Raw genomic sequence first — 19098 nt, forward strand, 5'->3', positions numbered from 1 at the left:
GTGGCAGCTCCTTGCAAGCTCCTCACACGCACAGCTGCAAGGAGCTCTGTGTTCTCACCTCGCAGCCACTCAGATGTGAAATGGTGTCTCCACATCATGTCAGGAACTTCAGGCTGCACTGAGGCTCAACTGCAATGAATTATTCTGACATTTAAAAAAATCAGTAGCAACCCACTGCCTCGCAGCCTCACATTTCATCTTCTCTGTCAGCAATAGGTAACTCAGTAAAAGCAAAGCGTTAGCTAAGAGGAGGAAAAGCAAATTTAGGAAGTGGTGGCTTTCTCACAGAGATGCAGGGGTCACAAGGTCAAGAAGATGTGTTCCCAGCAGCCGCCTCCAAAAGAGACAAAGATAGTGCCAAAGAGCATGGCTAGGGTGATGGAGAGTGGCTGGCTACTCCCACTCGCCCACACCCACACACCAGATAAGTATTTGTGGAATACAATTCTTGCTTACCTAAACTAATGCGACAATTGAGCTTTGATTAAAAGAAGAGTTGCTTTTCCACAAATTCACCCCGATCTCTAGAATCATCTCTATGCCCTGTTGATTTTTCATATCAACCGTCCCTCTAGCTGAACCCAAGGCCAAGCTGGCTCATGCTTTCCTTAGGGTTTCTTAATGTTTTTCCACCCAGTACCAAAAATGAGCTTGCAGTGCAGAGTTATCTCAGCACGCTCTTTCTTGATGCTCTGAAGTGAAATAACTTCTAAGTGCTTTAGATCTGCCCTATACTGTTTTGAGTTAAAACAGATTACAGCTTGCTTTAGTTCAGCATTATTTCCTAGCATGTAGAGCATCTTAACACAACAAAAAGTTTGTGGTATTTTTCAGTTCAGGTTGTTTTTAACCTTAAGAATTCAACTTAATTCAATTGAGCAAGAAGGTTTTGAGTGCTTGCTATAAGCAAGGTATTGTGCTGGGCTGTCCAGGTGGAATGTAAACATAAAATCCACTATCATTACGGAACTTCCCTGTTAAGAGAACTTTATGGGTTATTTATGCTATCAGCTAGCAAGTTTAACAAATGAAATTGGGCACTTACTATACTGTTCTATGAACCCTCAACCATGGCTGGGGTATTCCTCTGGCCAAATAAGAGAACCTGCTCCTTTATTGAAATGTTTTGTGCCCTCAAAGAGCTCTTTGGGTAACTGATAAATACTGGTTGAATTATGACATTATACTAATGGAATGATATTAAGATTTCAATGCATTGTCAAAGGAGTTGCAAAGCTACAACTCAAACGCAAAAAAAACTAAAATGGTGGAAAAAATTATTTCCTCATATCCTAAAAAAAAAAAAATCAATTTCTTCTTTATTTTCTTATCTTTACTTTTTAACAATGGATTACACTTTCTCTTTCAAGAATGTCTTCTTTCAGGCAGCTCACTAAGTATGCACTGCTACCTTCCCCTTATTCAAACCTCAGGTGATTCAGAACAAACAGTAAACTAGTTACACGTATTATTCAAGATACCAGCAAAGACAGAACATTAGTAAAAGGCATCCAAATATCAGAAGGTTAGTTTTAATCCAAGCATGTTTGCAAAGTCAGGAAGAAAAGTGGTAAGCAGATGACACCATCCTTGAGTCAGAAGAGAAGAAAGGAAAGCTGTGTCCTGTTTGGTTTGCAGGGGGGACAAGAGCCAGGAAGCCAAGGGCTCTGCTGGCTTTGGCGGGAGCACACCAGATCTTACTTGGGTTAGAAGGTTCTCGATTTCTTCTGTCTGGCTGTTCCCATAGAAGCTGACCCCACCTATCACAGAGATGGGACGTTTTCTCAGGCCTCCTTTGGGGCAGCCCAGGGCAGCGTTCCGGTCTGCAGGGTTCATGGAGGCCGCGCTTGGCTGGTGGGCACTGTCCACAATGTCCTCCTTCTGGGGGTCCACAGCAACTGAGTCTTCAGGAATTGACAAACTTCGGCTGGCCAGCTGGCCATAGTCCGAGAGTGGTCGAGGCCTTGACCTTCTCCCAGAGCCCCATCTCCTCCTGGGGACCCTCTGAGCATCTGTTCTTTCTTCCTCCTGGGATGAGCCCCGCCTCCAGGATTCCTCAGTAACAACCTTTTCAAATGTGAACAATTAGGTGAGCTCCAATACCCAGGAAGTTATTTTTAAAAAGAACAAGCTATACACTCCCTCTCACCTTCCTGGGCTGGCCCTGCGGCATAGCTTTCTTGATTTACTTACTTATTTTAAAAGTTATTTGTTTAATAGACATAACTGAAGTGTGAATTAAAATAAACAAATCTATTTTTAACTGGAAGTTGAATTAAAACTGTAATTTAAATAGTGACATTTGGTGACCAATGATGAGCTCTGATAAAAGCTTTTTAAAAATCAGCACCATTGGCAGTTAATAAAAAGAAGTTTTAACTAAGGTAGGGGTATCACCCAAATCATACATAACAATAGCGTGGGGGAAATGCAAGGCTGCCAGTAGTAGAATGAATGTGTAATGCTGCCCATTGCTACTCTAAGGTATTGTCTTTCAATACTTTTAGAAATAAAAGGTGCTTTAAGAAGATTAAGTCTGAGTTGTTAGGGCCTGACACTCCCTGATTCAACTTAAGTCTGATGGGGAGGAGGGGAAAGCCCTTAACTAGGATGCAAGGAACTAGATCAGGCTGCTAACTATTGGGTTGTCAGAAAAGTCATGACGCATTTTTGCAACGAAAAACATAGAAAAAATACCTCGACTTTTCTGACAACCCAATAGCTGTGTGAGCTTGGACAAATCACAACTAACCTTTTAGGATCTCAGATTTCAGACTAGACAATCCACAGCTCAAGAGTCTATAATCCAAATTTAGGCAATACTTTCTACTGTTTTAAGTAACTTGTCAGAGGCAATGCAATGTACTAGAAATCGCTCCCCTCTCCTCCAGGTTTGAAAATAAGCAGACTTCTGTGTGAGTCAGGCTGGGCCCCTAACTAGCTTTGTAACCTCAGGTAAGTTTTAACTTCTGTGGATTTGGTTCTGTAACTGTGAGGATGAAATGCAACAATGGTAAGTAAGATAGCCCTTATCGGTCATAGTTAATTATTGCTCTTAAAAAAGCACTGCCATAGAATTAGCACTCCCTGATTCAGTCCTGCCTGGAGACAACCTCTATCTCAGCAGATACCTCAAAATCTCCTCTCTGAGGAGGGCTATCTCAGCACTCCATGGGAGGGAGCAGAGAAAGGGGCTGGCTAGCCAAAGTCTGCAGCAGGCACCAGTCACATGCCTGCGAGCTGGGGTGCTTTCAGTTTTTCCATCCTTATACATTAGTTAAAAATAAAATAAAAATAAAAACAGAACTGGGCACAGGGAGAGAACTAGATTAACCAGAAAAGTCATGTGACTGCAAAGCAGACAGACCAGGCCACCAGGGCAGAGCAGAGGTGGCAGCCCCTGGTGATCACACCAGGCCTACCCATGAGCATTAGTCCACGAAGTCCCACCTCTTGCCAATCAATGGCAACTGAGGCCTGAAATGCATGTCCCCTAATTTCCAATTCCCTACAATCACATACTATGAAATACTTGGGGAAAAGCAAAGAAGTACGAAGGGATTTATAGATACACTACTCCACCCCCATCATTTTTCAAATTAGGAAAACTGAGACCTACAGAAGTGAAGTGACTTGCTGAGGGCCACACAGCCAAATAGCTTCAACAGAGACACTGAAATGTGGGTCTCATAATTTCTGTTCCCATGAAAATTTCCCACTAGACCAAGTCACCCCTGCTCAAAAGAACATGGGTTCCAGCAATCATCAGGGACCTTGCTATCTACTGACTCTTGCTGCCTGGAATGCTATCTTTATTTCAAGGCACCACTGAAAGGGTCCACAATACACCACTGTGGCATCAAAACTATTTTGTACTGAAGGTCTTTAAGAATAGGCTTTTTTCTGAACTCCCTCATCTGCCTAAAAGCAGAGCCTCCCAGAACGCAGGTGTCATGAATCCCCTCTCCCGGGATGGAATTTTTCTTCCAACCAGGGAAGACGGACTCTTCGCACTCCCCAGGAGAAGCCCTCACTTAAGCAGACATGCTCACACACCGTCATATCTCCATCTGTTCCTTACAGGCGCATTTATCTTTCCTAAAAGTCACTTGTTTCCCATAAACGCCCTTCTCCTTTATTAAGATGGTAGATAAGCCCCCAATGCTAACCACTTCCTGGAGTCGCATTTTTCTGTGAGCTCCCACTTGCCTACAGGAATAAAAATCTGTCTTTTCTCTTGCAAATCTGTCTTTTGCCAAGTTTAATTCTCACACCTCCAAGTGGTAAATTAAGAGAATGGAGGAAAAGTTTTTCCTCTCTGGGAAAATATAAGAGAAATCATGGAAAAGTTATTATTTTTTGCATTACATATGAAAAACATGTTATTATGGATAGTGTAACTAAATTCTGAAGTCAAATGGCACAGATAACTTAAGCACATCATGAGACTAAACCGGTTTATATTATCAATCTGTGATAAAAAGGTTCAGAAACAATGTGCTAGAGAAACAGGTACAACAAAACTACAGGCAGTGAGGAGTCTGATCACAAATCTACATGTGGTTTTGTTTCCACTTACACAACAGGCAGCCGGCTTTTCCTCACTGATGCAGAAAAGAAAGTAAGGAACTGCGTTTAGGAAAACAAGAAGCTGTCTTAGCTGTTCAGTTAACAAATCCTGAGACCAAAACACACTCCAGGAAAATGTTTTTTTGTTTTGTTTTGTTTTGTTTTGCTTTTAGTTTCAGATGTACAAAACAATGTAACAGACATTTACATCCCTCACAAAGTGATAACCGCCTCCCCCCAATCTACTACCCCTCTGACATATCATACATAGCTGTTACAATTCCATTGACTCTATTCCCTATGCTGTACTCCACATCCTGTGACTATATATATATATATATATATATATATATATATATATATATATATAAAATTATAGTTGACATTCAGTATTATTCAGCTTCAGCTTCAGGTATACAGTGCAATGGTCAGGCATCTACACCGTCCATGAAGTGGTCTCCCTAATAAGTGCCCATCTGACACCTTAAAAAATCTTTACAACATTAAGTGATGGAGGCAGGTAAAGGCAGGTGTGCTGACAGCAGGGAACAGAGGGCAGAGACGGGCGCCAGCTTGGTTCCCTTAACACATCAGGACTCAGTGTCAGCCTGTCCCACACAGGGGAGCATCGGGCAGAACCACTGTAATTCTACTGCAAGTATTTACACAGCCCCACTGAAGCAATAAAAGGAGAAACACCCCCTCCAAGTGGTACCAAATGTTCTAGGAATTGCAAAAATTAGTTAACAGAATAATATATAAAATTGAAATGTCCATTTTACAACTAGCAAAAGCACAGAGAGGGAGGGCGGGAGGGAAGGAGGGAGGGAGGGCAGGACATAAAACCCCTCAGCTTTAAGCTCACATTCAAACAGTGAGCCTCAGCCAGAATGACTTACATTCCTTATAGAACAAATCTGAACTCTGATGCATATTCCAAGACTAAATCTCCTTTGAGCAAGGATTACCTACGTCTGAAATATGACCCATGTTCATTCCGGGGAAGTAGTTTGAGGGTGATTATACCTGGAACCACAAACACCCAGCACCAAAACAAACGACACTCCAACAAGCCAGAACCTACCTCGGACTCCGCTGTAGGCAGCGGCCCACAGATGCACTGGAAGATCAAGCAGTTGACCATAACCATGCTCTGAGATGTTTTTCTTGCCTTTAAAACACTCCAATCAGGGGTCTGCGTGGCCAGAGCTCTCTGCCTGGAGGGCTTCTAGTCACAGGCCAGCAGCCCCAGCGTCAGTTGGGTCCTGGGCTCACCAAGCCTGAATGGCCAATTCACACCCAAGTCATAAACCTTTGTAAACAGACTTTGCAGTGAGTGGCTGCCCTTTTATCTCTTGTTTCTCAGTCTAGTTTTTGAAGTAGTTTCCCTAGTCAGCGGTCCTACATTATTTTCTTCCTGCACAAGATTCCTTTCTTTAGTTTACAGAAGTAAAACACCAAGATAGATCGTATTACCGCCAATTAGACACTTCAAAACATTTTTTTGAAACCACAGTGAGAGTAAATAACTAACCAGAGGAAAAAAGAAAGGCACGCACACACAAAAAAGCTGATGTCACATATGTGCATTCGGAAGTCTGGTCTAAAGTAGGTATATAGGGTGACAGCAAGTGTTGAGTTGAGCTGTGTCCCATATGATATGGTGAAGTCCCGATGCCCAGGACCTGTGAACGTGATCTTACTTGGAACAGTGTTTGGAGATGTATTGAGTTAAGGTGAAGTCATAATGGGTTTTGTGGGTCCTATTCCAATGGCTGGTGTCCCTAGAAGAAAATTTGCACACAAAGACAAAAGGAGAAAGCTGTGTGAGGACAGAGGCTGAGGTCAGAATGATGTGTTTATAAGCCAAGGAACCCCAAGACTCTCCCCAGGGCTCTTAAGGGAGCTTGGCTTGCCCACACCTTGATTTCAGACTTCTGGACTCTCCAGGAATCAGAATAAATGTTGTTCTGAGCCACCCAGTCTGTGGTAATTTGTAACAGTTGCACTAGGAAAACTAACACGGTAATTCAGGAGAAAATATTATAGGCGAAGAAACAAAGATGCTTTGTGTAGATTAAAAAACTAAACTAAAGCAAGGAGACTTTGCTCTGAACGGACCACGGCCAAGGGGACTCGCGAGATGCCACTAATACAATATGCAAGCCTCCCAGTTTTCCCAGGTTGCCAAGAGTCCTGGGTGCTATAGGGAAGGCAGGTATGGTCACCAAGCTGGAGGGGAGAAGGGAAAACATCGTGACAAAGTTGTAGGGGAATACAATCATGACAGTAATGAAAATGACGATTTTTGAATGGCTCTGACGTGCCAGAACTATACCAGGCACATGTGCCCTTATTTTAACCTTCCCAACCACCATATGAGGCAGGAACTATTTGCCACATTTTACAGTTTAAGACATTGAGGCTAAAACAAACAAAATTACCTGCTCAGGTTAATAGGCCCAGAAAGGGAAAGGAGCCCATGTTACAACCCAGTTCATCTTATTTCAAAATCTCTGTCCTTTCCTCTCAGCAGCCCTGTATTCTTGGCATATATATATTTTTTAATTAAAAAAATTAAGGGCCGGCCGAGTGGTGCGATGGTTAAGAGCTGGCTTGGGACACCAGAGGGCCCCGGTTCGGATCCCACATATGAGGGCCAGTGACACTGCCCTCCACAGCTAAGATGCTGAACAACAGCTCAACCTGGAACTGGGCTGCCGTGAGTCGCCAGTGACGGCGTAGGCTGCAGCCCCTGTGGCAGTGGGTTGCCATGGGCTACCGTATGTAGCCAGAAGCCAGCGTGAGTGGCCAGCAGCCGCCCTGAGCGGCCGTCCAGAAGCCGGCAACTGATCTGCCTTGCCCAGGAAGAGCGCAATGATGGTGCCAACTTGGGCCAGTGAAGTAACGTCCTCCACAACTAGACTGAAGAACAAAACGACAGCAACTTGACTGTTCCCCTTCCCCCGATTCCCCAGCACTGTTCCCATCCCCCCAATTCCCCAATAAAAATCTTAAAAAAAAATAATTTAAACATAGTTCACATAAAATAGTATATTAGTTTCAAGTGTATAACATAGTGACTTGGCATTTATATACCTTACAATGTGATCACCACAGTAAGCCTAGTAACCATCTGTCACTGTACAAAGTTATTACGATATTATTGACTATATTCCCTGTGCTGTACATTATATTCCCCATAACTTATTTATTTGATAACTGGAAGTTTTTACCTCTTATTTCCCTCCACTTTTTTTTACCCATCCCTGTACCTCCCTCCCCTCTGGCAAGTTGACAGAAGGATAACAGAACTTTGCAGGTTTTTCTGCCCTGAGCTATAGACTTGCTTGGGGGAGGGAAGGAGCAATGGCACTTCCAGGAGCCCACACCCCCTTCTTAGAATCACATTTTTAAATGCATAAAATAAAACAGATAGGATTATAAAGTAAGCTAATTATTTTGAAATACAATGTTCAAAATACTAAAAGGATTGTGATATAATAATATATGTAACAGGAATTAAGGGGACTAGAGACAGGTCTAATACTGTCATACTTTTTAGGTACTGCTGAGTAGAAGAGATACTTTAAGACAGCAAAAACTGTTGTATAATGTGAAAAAGATCTGTGATTTCTACTGGTGACAATATCACAGGTGTTCCTAAAACTGCTCTGATTTGATGCCTACATTCATAATTGAAGGAAATGCTACATTTTAGCCAGAGGTTAGTGAAAATAAAAATAAATTCCCCACTTCCTGATTGTTGTCTACGGAGCTGTTGGATGAACACAGGTTAGAAACTCCCAGTGTAAATAATATATTTTAAGATTAGCCTACAGTACCAGCAGTGTGCTCCAACTCCAGAAAATAAAATTTTAGGCCTTATACAGTAGTCCCCCCCTTATCCATAGGGAGTACATTCCAAAGACCCCCAGTGGAAGCCTGAAACTCCAATAGTACCAAGCCCTATACACACATCCTTTCACTTAAAGGAAGCACTTTATGGTTTCTCTTTGGCCTGAACTGCCAGCATCACTACTCCTGCGCTTTGGGGCCATTACTAAGTAAAATAAGGGTGACTTGAACACAAGCATTGTGACACTGTGACAGTTGATCTGAAACCCAGACGGTTACTAAGTGATTAACGGGTGGTTATGGAATGCAGTGTGGAGACGCTGGCCTGGACAGAGGGATGACTCACGTCCCGGGTGTGAACACGCAGGGCAGCACGAGATGTCATCATGCTACTAGTCAGAACAGCATGCAACTTAAAACATGAATTATTTCTGGAATTTTCCATTTAACATTTTCGGACCATGGTTGACTGTGGGTAACTGAAACATAGAAAGTGAAACTGTGGATAAGGGAGGGACTACTGTATATTATAAAATCAAAATAGTAGCATCTCACTATTTAGAACTATATGTTACCTAATTTCCCTTAAATGGAAATTAATGTTTCATAATAAAAAAGACCATGTATAGCCCCCGCCCCACACACACACACCTTTTTTACGCATGAGTGTTAGGTATCAAGGGCTTGAAATGGGATATGTTGTAAATATATGTCCTAGGATTTTAAATGGCGAGAAAGTTCGTAAGATCCAAGATTAACTACCATATTTTAAGGAGCTGAAGGCAAGAACAAGGAAATATTTATGTATTTAGAAAAAGTCTGAGCCCTGATGACATCTTTTCCTTTTGGGGTAGGGGGTATTTTTAACACCAAATATCTCATATTTACTTAAAAAAGATCTTTTTTGTTTCACTGAGAAATAAATGTATAATTTTAAAGTGTACAGCATAATTAACTTGACTTACATATATTGTGAAATGCTTACCACAGTAAGTTTCTTTAACATCCATCATCTCATATAGGTACAAAAAAAGGGGAAAAAAAGGTTTTTTCCTTGTGATGAGAGCTTTTAGGAAATATTCTTAGCAACTTGCAAATATACCATACAGCAGTATTAGCTACAGTCGTGTTGTACATTACATCCTAGTATGTATTTATTTTATAACTAGAAGTTTGTCCCTAAAAATCTTAAATTTCCATCACCTTGCTTTAACACCTAAAACTGTATTTTCAGATCAGTAAAGAGGACATTATTACACCCATTTTTAGATGGGAAGCCAGTCACAGAGAAGGCAATGGATTTCACGAATGAGCACACGAGAGTTCAGGCACTTCATTCAATTTCATCTTTGCAAGGCCAGCACTAGACCGAAGCCCTCCATTTGTAGCTGTAGGTAAGAAAAATGCCAATTGGTTTTATGATTTATGGCAAAACCCCTATCAGCAACTTCCAAACACACAAGACTGTAAAGTTGCTCCACAAACATCTCCATATGCTTCTCTTTGGTCTCTTCTCTGCGCTGAGGTCTTCAGTCACCAGCCTATACTTCCTACTTCTGTACACTTTTCTCTGACTCTTCCTCCATGTTTCTTTCCTCCCACAGCCCGTATCTCTCTTGTCTTCACTCTTGGTGTCTCTGTTCTGTTCCCTTCTCTCTCTTCGTTGATCAGAACTTTTTCCTTAACTGGTCATACATGGAACTCAAACAGACTCAGTTTTGTTTCATTTACTGAATCATATTTGGTTTCTTGTCCTTAATTTTTAGAACAAGGAGTGGAGTAATCTGTCTCTCTCCAAAGTTTCCTTTTCTTTTCTAGACCTTAAGGGAGTGTGTGGTGGGGGTCATTCTAGCATAAGGTGAGGTGCACAGAAATGGGCCCCCTGGTACCCAGGTTTTCTAATTCTCCCTCCCCTAACTCCAGGGGTTCAGGTATCTTTTCCTACAACACTTAGGCTAGTTAAGGAACAAACAATGTGCAGGAGGGACTTCTTTAAGGGCAAAATTGCCCAAGTAAGGAGGAAAGGAGAGGGGCAGCCACTGCTTAGTTCTGAAATGATAGATAGATAGATAGATAGATAGATAGATAGATAATCAAAACAGCCTCCATTCACCTAACAACCACTTTAAAATCTCGCATGTTAAGAGTGCCTCAACTCCATCCTTTACGGTCGCCTATAGTACAGGGGCCACCTTGGGAAGGGACGGATGCCATCTTTAGCTTGTCCCTTCCCTTCTCAGGCCCTGGGTTTGGACTTAGCCTGGATGTGGACAAAGCCTGGGCAAGAAACAGATAGAAAAGCAGAATGTAGTTTCCTGGGTTATTCCTTCCGTGGCTTTTTTACAGGCAAAAATAACTATTAATGTTAGGTTACATTCTTCTGATCTTTAAGATGGAAGGTTTTAAGCTGTAAGAATCTTGAGTGGTTGTTGGAATTCCAACAGCAAACAAAATGCAAATGACTAACCCAAAGCAGTTCTGATTATTATGGAATGGGATTACATGTGCATCAGTAACTTTGGTATAACTTTTAAAAATTAAAAAAAGAATTAAAACTTGTTATCTAGAAAGCTGTGGCCTTGTCCTTTGGTTCAGGCCATTTGTTAAACTATTTGAACAATTAACACTTCTTCTCTCCCTCGAAGTAAAAGGAGAGTAAATGGCGATACCAGATACTTTAACTATCCAGTGCATGTAAAACTGATGATAAAATATGCTTAAAACATAGCATGTGAGCCTGTGGCCTTTGTAATTTGTTTTCTAGGCAGGGCAGATAATCTACTAAAAATGCAAACATTGACACTCATGCGAGAACACTTAATTTAATAATATTAGCCCAGTTCCATGAGCATAAAAACACACTTAATAATAACTAGGAAAAATCCTGTGCTAATGCAGTTTCCTTCCCCAGATTTTGTAATAATTATTCACGGGAATTCAATTTTCTGCACTTAACTAAAAACCCAACCATCTTAACAGCAACACAATGCTGAGTTTGACACCCAGGTAGAGAAAGTAATAGAATTGTAGGTTGTGGTTTTTATGCTTGGACTCATGAAGAGTAAAAAGACCATTTAAAACCATCATATTATGAAATAGATGTACATGATGATTCATCATAAGATGCATTTTATCTCTAAAACATGTGCTGAAGAATACAGAGGTCTACTCAAACTTTATTTTTTCAATTAATAAAAAGCATGATTTTCATAAAACTGAACTTACTTTCCTCTTTTGAAATTGTGTCTTGATTGATGACAATTAAATATTCCAAAATCAAGAACCATATTTTAGATCTGAATGTGTCAGAAATCCACTGCCTTTCTAAACCCTTTCGACCATCAGAGGTTTTGACTTTCTTTGAACAGAGAGGGTAGAAGGAATCGGGAGGAGAGGGGAAAGAAGAATGGGAAGCGCGGAAGGTCCAGGTTTACTCTCCAGTGGAAGACGGTGGAGGAAGGTGTGTTTGCAACTTCACTGGCATTTCAAGTCATGGTTGACAGCATGCCAACATTCAAATCAGCAGCCCCAAGTGCCTTTAGAATCATGAAAACTAAGGGTTTCTGGATTAGAGTACAGAATAGCATCTTCCTGAGTCATCTCTCCCCCAAAACTGCTTTATTTTTCATTAAGGTCATCCGATATACCCAGTCACCCCCGCTGGGCATCCTGAACTCTTCCCTCATCCTAACAAGCCACAGCCACCCAGCCGCCACATTGTGTCAATTATTCCATCTCAAGAGGAATCTGTTCCACCATTCTACCTCACGGGACTACTCCAATAGCCTAACTCGCTTCCTGGTCTCCAGTCCATTCTCCACGACTAAAACACACATCTGGTCATGGATGGCCATTACCTAGAATAAACGTGGAGCCATTGAAAATCTCGTCCAACGTGTCTTCCCAGCTCTGTCTTCAGACACAATTATTCTTCCGCTGCACCAAACGACTCACCATCTCCACATGCTTACCTCATGCAATTGTAAAATGAGATCAATACTATTCCCTCTTTTCGCCCCTTGTCAATTTGTTAAACTTATCCTTCAGAATTCAGTTAAAATATCACTTCCTGTCAGAAAACTTCGTAAATTCCCCTGGGCTCTCTGAGTTCCTTGCTGTTTTCTGTGCCTCTATTAAAATAACTACAATAGTCACACAACATTTATCTGTTTATCTGAGTGTTATGCGAAAGCAGCTACTTACATTCTTTCTAAACTATCCGAGTGTGACCATGTCCTCAGAGTCTACACTAGAGCCTCAGAAATGAGTAATTCAAAATGTTTCATGAGTGGGTGAAGGGACGAACAGGCGAGTGGGAAGACAGATGAGGAAATCAGTGGGCAGTTCTGGATCACAAGGAAGCTGTTCTCACCGTACATTCATGTGATTTTATAAAAAGAGCTTTAAGTTATTGCTTAGTTATTATAACTGAATATTTCAAAGTCAATAACCATGTTTTCGATCAGGAAATCAACGATCCCATTCCTGTCTCCTTCATAACCTACTCAAATTCTGTGCCACCCTGAAAACAAACTGGCAGCAATTTTCCTTCCCCAATTATCAACAACCTTGTTTTGAAGGTCTCCTAGTAAGTCTCAGATATGTGAGGAACGAGGTAATGGAATCTTGTCCAACAAATAAGTTTCCACTGCCAGCAAAAGAATGTAAAAAGAAAGGTTTAGGACTTAAAAAAAAAACCCATACCTCTCCTGTATTTTAGTTTAAGCTTGAAGCATTACTATATTGGGAGGAGAATGTAGCTTGGAATAAAATGAAGGAAAGGCAATGAATGAAGAGGGTATAGGGATGAAAAGCTGGAAGAATCAGAGAAAGTAATGACCACAATTTCCTTTGGATTTGTTCTTTCTTTCAGCACCACTCTGATGATAGATTGTGTCGCCCCCTCCTTTACACTTGTAAGGGTCCAGCCAATGCACCAAATCTAATAAGAACCGACCCTGAAATAGATCTTCCCGAGAACACTTCTGTTAAGGGTTGCTCGGACTGTCCCTAGAGGGGTCATCTCAAAGGTACGGCAAGAAGAGTCCGCACTAGCTGTCTTTCTTTTTTACTTCCATTGGGGGCTATATGAGAATTTAATGCATACTGCTGCAAAATATCTCGAAAATGTTTAATGCAAAGCTTGGCAGTAAAAGAACTACAGATGAATAATTCATACCACAAAGAGTGAAACTATAAAGCTAAATGTACAACAGAAACTTTCTATAAGTAAATAAATTAAAAATTTATATTGTGCTTGAGGGACTGGAGCTGAAATACTTTACATTAGTCACAAACTGTATTTAAGGCCATGTCTCCTGTGGCCCCACCTGTGACACTGACCTATAGAAATGGCATGGCTCTGGCCCTGGAGTCACACCACTTCTTCTGTCCAGAGCAGCTTTGTTTTCTGTGCCATCAGGTAAACTAACAAAGGAAGTTGCCAGAAAAGGGACTGAAGCTCCTTAGTTGAGTTCCCTCGCCTATCCCATGTAGCCAAAAAAAATCCACCTAAAAAACCAAGAGGAAGGACTCCAATTTGGGCAGGGACCAACTGTGGTAGGAAGTGGTCCAAGCTCAGTGGAAAAGAATGCTAGATGTGGAGTGCAAAGAGAAAATGGAATGGAAATGTATCAAAGTACTATCATACCAGCACTTGAAATATGGCCTTTACCGAGCCCACCTCATTTCACTTAAAAACCCTGTGCATTATATATTTTTAATTCGATTTCACAGATTAAAAAGATTAACAGACTTCCTCAAAGATCAGGAAACTAGCAAATGGTTAGAATTTAAGTGTTCTTGCTACATCCCAAGCTGTTTCTGGATCTTCTTCCCCGTTTTGAGACCTGGCTCTATGCCCAGCTCTGCCACTCAGCAGCTATGTGGCTTTGGGAGGGTTCTATAACCTTCCTGAGCCTCAGTTTTCTCATCTTTGAAAGCAAATCCAAAACTGCTAACCTACTTCACTGAGTGGTTGTGAGAATCAAATACAACTGAAATGTGAAGGACCTGGATGAGCTGAAAAAGTGTCCCATAAATGTGAGCGGTTACTAATGACACTGTGATTTTAAAGAGACAATTACATTCTTCTAGTTCCCAACCGAGTTGGTAAAATTCCAGTTCCCAGCAGTGGGCAGAGCAATGGCTAGAATCTCAGTCCTCTACATATTTCAGACCAAATGCTATATTCCACCCTTTTGTGCTTGAAAGTTTTGATTTCATTTTCTTGCCAAAGGGAATATTGTTTGTCTTCCGTAAATTCATATCCAATTGCTAATATAGTTCAATGAAAAAAAGAGGATTATGAGCCATCTTTAACTTTTTCAGGAATGCCACTCTTACCAAAATCAAAAGTTAACAGAGGTCTATCTGGAAGAGAAATGGCCAACCCTAAATTACAGGATATTTACACAAGCATGCCTCGGAGATTTTGCAGGTTCGCTTCCAGACCACCGCTATCAAGTGAGTTGTCATGTTTGCTGGCAGAGGGTTTGTAAAAAGAAAAACAAATGCAACATCTGTGAAACACAATAAAGCAAAGTGCAATAAAATGAGGTGTGCCTGCAGCTAGAGGTGCCTCAGCCTGGACAGTGGATCGCAAACTCTAGTGTGGCAACAAGACTCTTCCTGGGTAGTGCATTACAAGTTAAGATTGCTGGGTCTCTACCCTAGTCCTTCCAGTTTAGTAGCTCCAGGTGGGGCTCAGAGTCTACACCTTTAGCTTCCATCCCAGGCAGTCTTCATTCCAAACTTTGAGAAACTCTGGCTAGAAGATCAGAAGTAATTTGCAAAGTTTATGAGGTCTATACTGACGTGCCTGACCAAACACATCAATTTTGATGATAATGATGACTATGATAAAAGCTAATATTTATTGAATTTACCATGTTCTGGGCACTGTAAGTATATGCATTATTTCATTTAATCCTGGTAGGTACTATCATCTACAGTTTTAAAGAAACTGAGGCTTGGGCTGGCTGAGTGGCTTAATTGGTTAAGAGTTGGTTTAAGAGCACGGACTCTGAGCAACGGGGCCGCCGGTTCAATTCCCAAATTGGTCAGTGACGCTGCGCCCAAGCTGAGCTGTCGCTGAGCTGCCAACAGGTGGCAGGATGGCTCAGCTGGTGTAACAACAAAATTGCCTGTTCGATGGTGGGCTATGCTCACCCGCAACTAAGACTGAATTCGGCACCTTGAGCTGAGCTGCCACCCGGATGGCTCAGTGGATAGAGCATGTGCGCTTAACAACAAGGGTGCTGATTTGAGTCCCGCATGGGATGGTGGCTATGCTCACCCGCAACTAAGATTGAACACAGCACCTTAAGCTTAGAGGCCATGAGATGCCGATGGGAAGCCAGATGGTGACTGGTGCCCTCCACAACGAAGACTGAAGAACAACAACTTGGCTGGTCCCCTCCCCCAATTCCCCAATAAAATCTTAAAAAAAAAAAAAAAAGAAACTGAGGCTTAAGTAAGAGGTGTGATAAAAAAATACGGTGAATGTTTAAATTTTTAAAAATTTATTAGGGTAAAAGACAAATTGCCATTAGTTCCCCTCAAAATACTCCTCCTCGCTTCAAACACACTTATCCCATCTTTCTTGCAGCTTTCTGAAGCAGTTCTGGAAGTCCTCTTTTGTGAATGTCTTTAATTGCACTGTCGTGGCTGCCTTTATGTCTTGAATTGATTCAAAACATTTACCTTTCATGGTCATTTCGACTTTGGGGAAGAGCCAGAAGTTGCAGGTGCCAGATCCAGTGAATAAGGTGGATGAGGACACACCGTAATGTTTTCATGTGACAGAAATTGTTGTACCAGAAGTGATGTGTGACACGGAGCCTTTCCACTGTGATCACAAAATACGGTGAATGCTGCTGCCAAGTGCCATCCAGCGGAAAGGCAGGGAACTTCAATATGGGAAGTGTTGCGCTGAACCTTAACACTGTGTGAACCTTAACACTTTCAACTTGTTTGGTGCAGTCAGTTGGGTGTGATCTACGGTTGAGAGAAGGAGCATTTTAAAGTGTGCCGTAAATCATCCTCCATCATGACAACGCTCCGTGTCACACATCGTTTCTGGTACAGCAATTTCTGTCAAATAAAAACATTACAGTGTGTCCTCATCCACCTTATTCGCCGGATCTGGCACAGTGTGACTTCTTGCTCATCCCCAAAATCAAAATGATTCAGGACATTGAGGCAGCCATGACAGCACAACTAAAGGCACTTACAAAAGAGGACTTCCAGAACTGCTTCAGAAAGTGGCAAGAACAATGGGATAAGTGTGTTTGAAGTGAGGGAGAGTATTTTGAGGGAGATTAATGGCAATGTGTCTTTTACTGTAATAAATTTCTTTATTTAAACACATTCACCATATTGTTTGATCACACCTCATAGGTCAAATATCTTTCTTAAGGACAGAGCTGGTTAGTGGAACTGGGGTTTAAACTCAGGCAGCCCTACCTCAAAGCCTAGCCATTTTACACCACAGAGCTTCCCACCCACTCAGAAATGCTAGCATCAGTGGCTGGCAACCACATGGATGCTGGTTTCCTAGGACGCTACCAGCTGTGAGTGCTCTCTCCTCTCCAACCTACCTGACATCCCCCCAACACACACACTGCTTTTACTATGATCATTTTACATGACCGGAACATTCCAAATTGCTGTATTGTCCCTAGACTGTCAGTGGTAGGAGAGGTTAACATTCAGTTTGTACAGTGACATGTGGTGATGTGTACTTATGCCCTTCTACCAACTAAACCTATGGTATTCCTTTTGATTATCATGGCAGACACGTCAAAATGAACATGTGGCACAAGCCAACTGGAAAGCAATTCCCAGCCTTAGATGCTCTTTGATCTTAATTATTATAGGGAAGCTAAAGATGACGCTGGAGAAAAAAGGAGAAAAACATAAACTGGCATCGGTTTCTCCGTCATAAAGCTAAAATTTCCCCCAAAGAATACACTATTACATTGGTTCATATCATTTAAGTATTTCATATACTTTAAAAGCTTCACATGTATAGCATCAATGTGATACACTGTGTCATTTATACTTGATTACAAATGGTTATTATAATTTCTACAAAAACTAGGATCTTACTCAGGTATATAGGTATGTAATTCTCTCCCACGCCCTCCTGGTTTTTAATAGGAAAATCCTATTTGATGACATTTCACTCGAGAGAAACTGTAGTAAAGATGAGCCACAATAAAGTTCAAGAATTACATGGATATATGATCCTTTTCTTTAGATTTTTACATTTTTAGAAATAATTTTAGAAGCGGCTTTTTATTGTAAAGTTCTGTTGCCTATCAAATGATTGCGCACCCATTCAGAAATACTTTGATACTTTCCACCAGAAAAGAAATACCTATTTCTGTAATGATGAGCATAAATCTTTTTAGAGCAAGTAGGAACTTTTTTAAAAAAGACTGATATTAAATAGTACAAACCGCCAGTTATAAAATTAGTCATGGGAATGTAATATACAGCCTAGGGAACAGAGTCCATAATATAACTATGTATGGTGCAAGATGGTGATTACATTGGAAGGTATATAAACGTGTAGTCCCTATGTGGTACACCTGGAACCAATATCATATGATATGTCAACTACAATGAAAAAATAAATTGGAAAACAGAGACTGATTTAAAAATGTTAACTCAATTGTTAAAGTAAATGGCTTCCTTCATTTAGAAGCATGACCTGTATTATGATTTAATAGTATTGCTGCACGAGATCTTTCTTTTTAGGAATTCTTCTCCTGCATAAAGGAAAGTAAATAAATAACCAAACAAACCAAAACACCTTAGGAGAAACTAAAGGTAAGTTAGGCTAACAGAAAGCACCTTAATTCTCTTCACAACAAACAAAAAGGCACCGCCTGGGGAAAACTATCTGTTGAAGGGTGTCCACCCAGGGTTCCTACTTAGGGATTATTATTGGGTCGTCGGGAAAGTCATGATGTATTTTTCTGTTTTTCAATGCAAAAATGGTTCATGACTTTCCCGACGATCCTATAAAACACTGACAGGATGGCAGATATCCCTGTAACAAAATGTGAATTTGATTAGAAAAATATTTTTTAAGTACAAATACTATCATATTTTCAAATTATCTTTCCAGCTGTAATTGCAAGTTTTGTGATTCAAATTCTAAGGTTTCTTCATCAGAGAAAATGGACTCACACTCTCCTTGGTGTAAAAACTGGGGGTGGTTCAACAAATGGAGGAGGGATAACAGGATGTTCATATGCAAACAAATGAACCTAGACCTTTACATCGCATTATACACAAAAATCAACTAAAATTGGAGCGCATACCTAAATGTTAAGAGCTAAAATTATAACACTACCAGGAGAAAGAGAGAATCTTTGTGAACTTGGGATAGGCAAAGATTTCTTAGATCTATACCAGAAGCACAATCCCTAAAAGAAAAAAATAATTAGTCACTGGATTTTCATCAAAATTAAATACTTTTGCTATTCAAAAGACACCATTAAGAAAATAAAAACACAGGGCCAGCCAAGTGGCGCGATGGTTAAGAGCTGGCTTGGGACACCAGAGGGCCCCGGTTTGGATCCCACATATGAGGGCCAGTGACACTGCCCTCTACAGCTAAGATGCTGAACAACAGCTCAACCTGGAGCTGGGCTGCCG

At 41.1% G+C, this 19098-nt stretch overlaps 1 protein-coding gene across 3 annotated transcripts in view; it reads right to left on the reverse strand.

The window, feature by feature from the left end:
* Positions 1-19098, reverse strand: part of SPATA13 (spermatogenesis associated 13) — a 143396-nt gene that overhangs the window by 52983 nt on the left and 71315 nt on the right. Inside the window, exons 1-2 of one of the 3 annotated variants that reach the window (XM_019651444.1) lie at positions 5654-5746; positions 1702-2067 (exon numbers count right to left, since the gene is read on the reverse strand). The exons of 1 other annotated variant lie outside the window; for it this stretch is intronic. In XM_019651444.1, coding sequence (XP_019506989.1) covers positions 1702-2067; positions 5654-5719 — 432 coding nt within the window. In that variant the 5' untranslated portion in view covers positions 5720-5746. Of the gene's footprint in view, positions 1-1701; positions 2068-5653; positions 5747-19098 lie in introns of those variants that run through there. One more of the 3 variants, XM_019651441.1, reaches the window with a different exon arrangement.

Source organism: Hipposideros armiger, unplaced genomic scaffold (genome assembly GCF_001890085.2).
Source record: "Hipposideros armiger isolate ML-2016 unplaced genomic scaffold, ASM189008v1 scaffold_160, whole genome shotgun sequence".
Classification (NCBI taxonomy): Eukaryota; Metazoa; Chordata; class Mammalia; order Chiroptera; family Hipposideridae; genus Hipposideros; species Hipposideros armiger.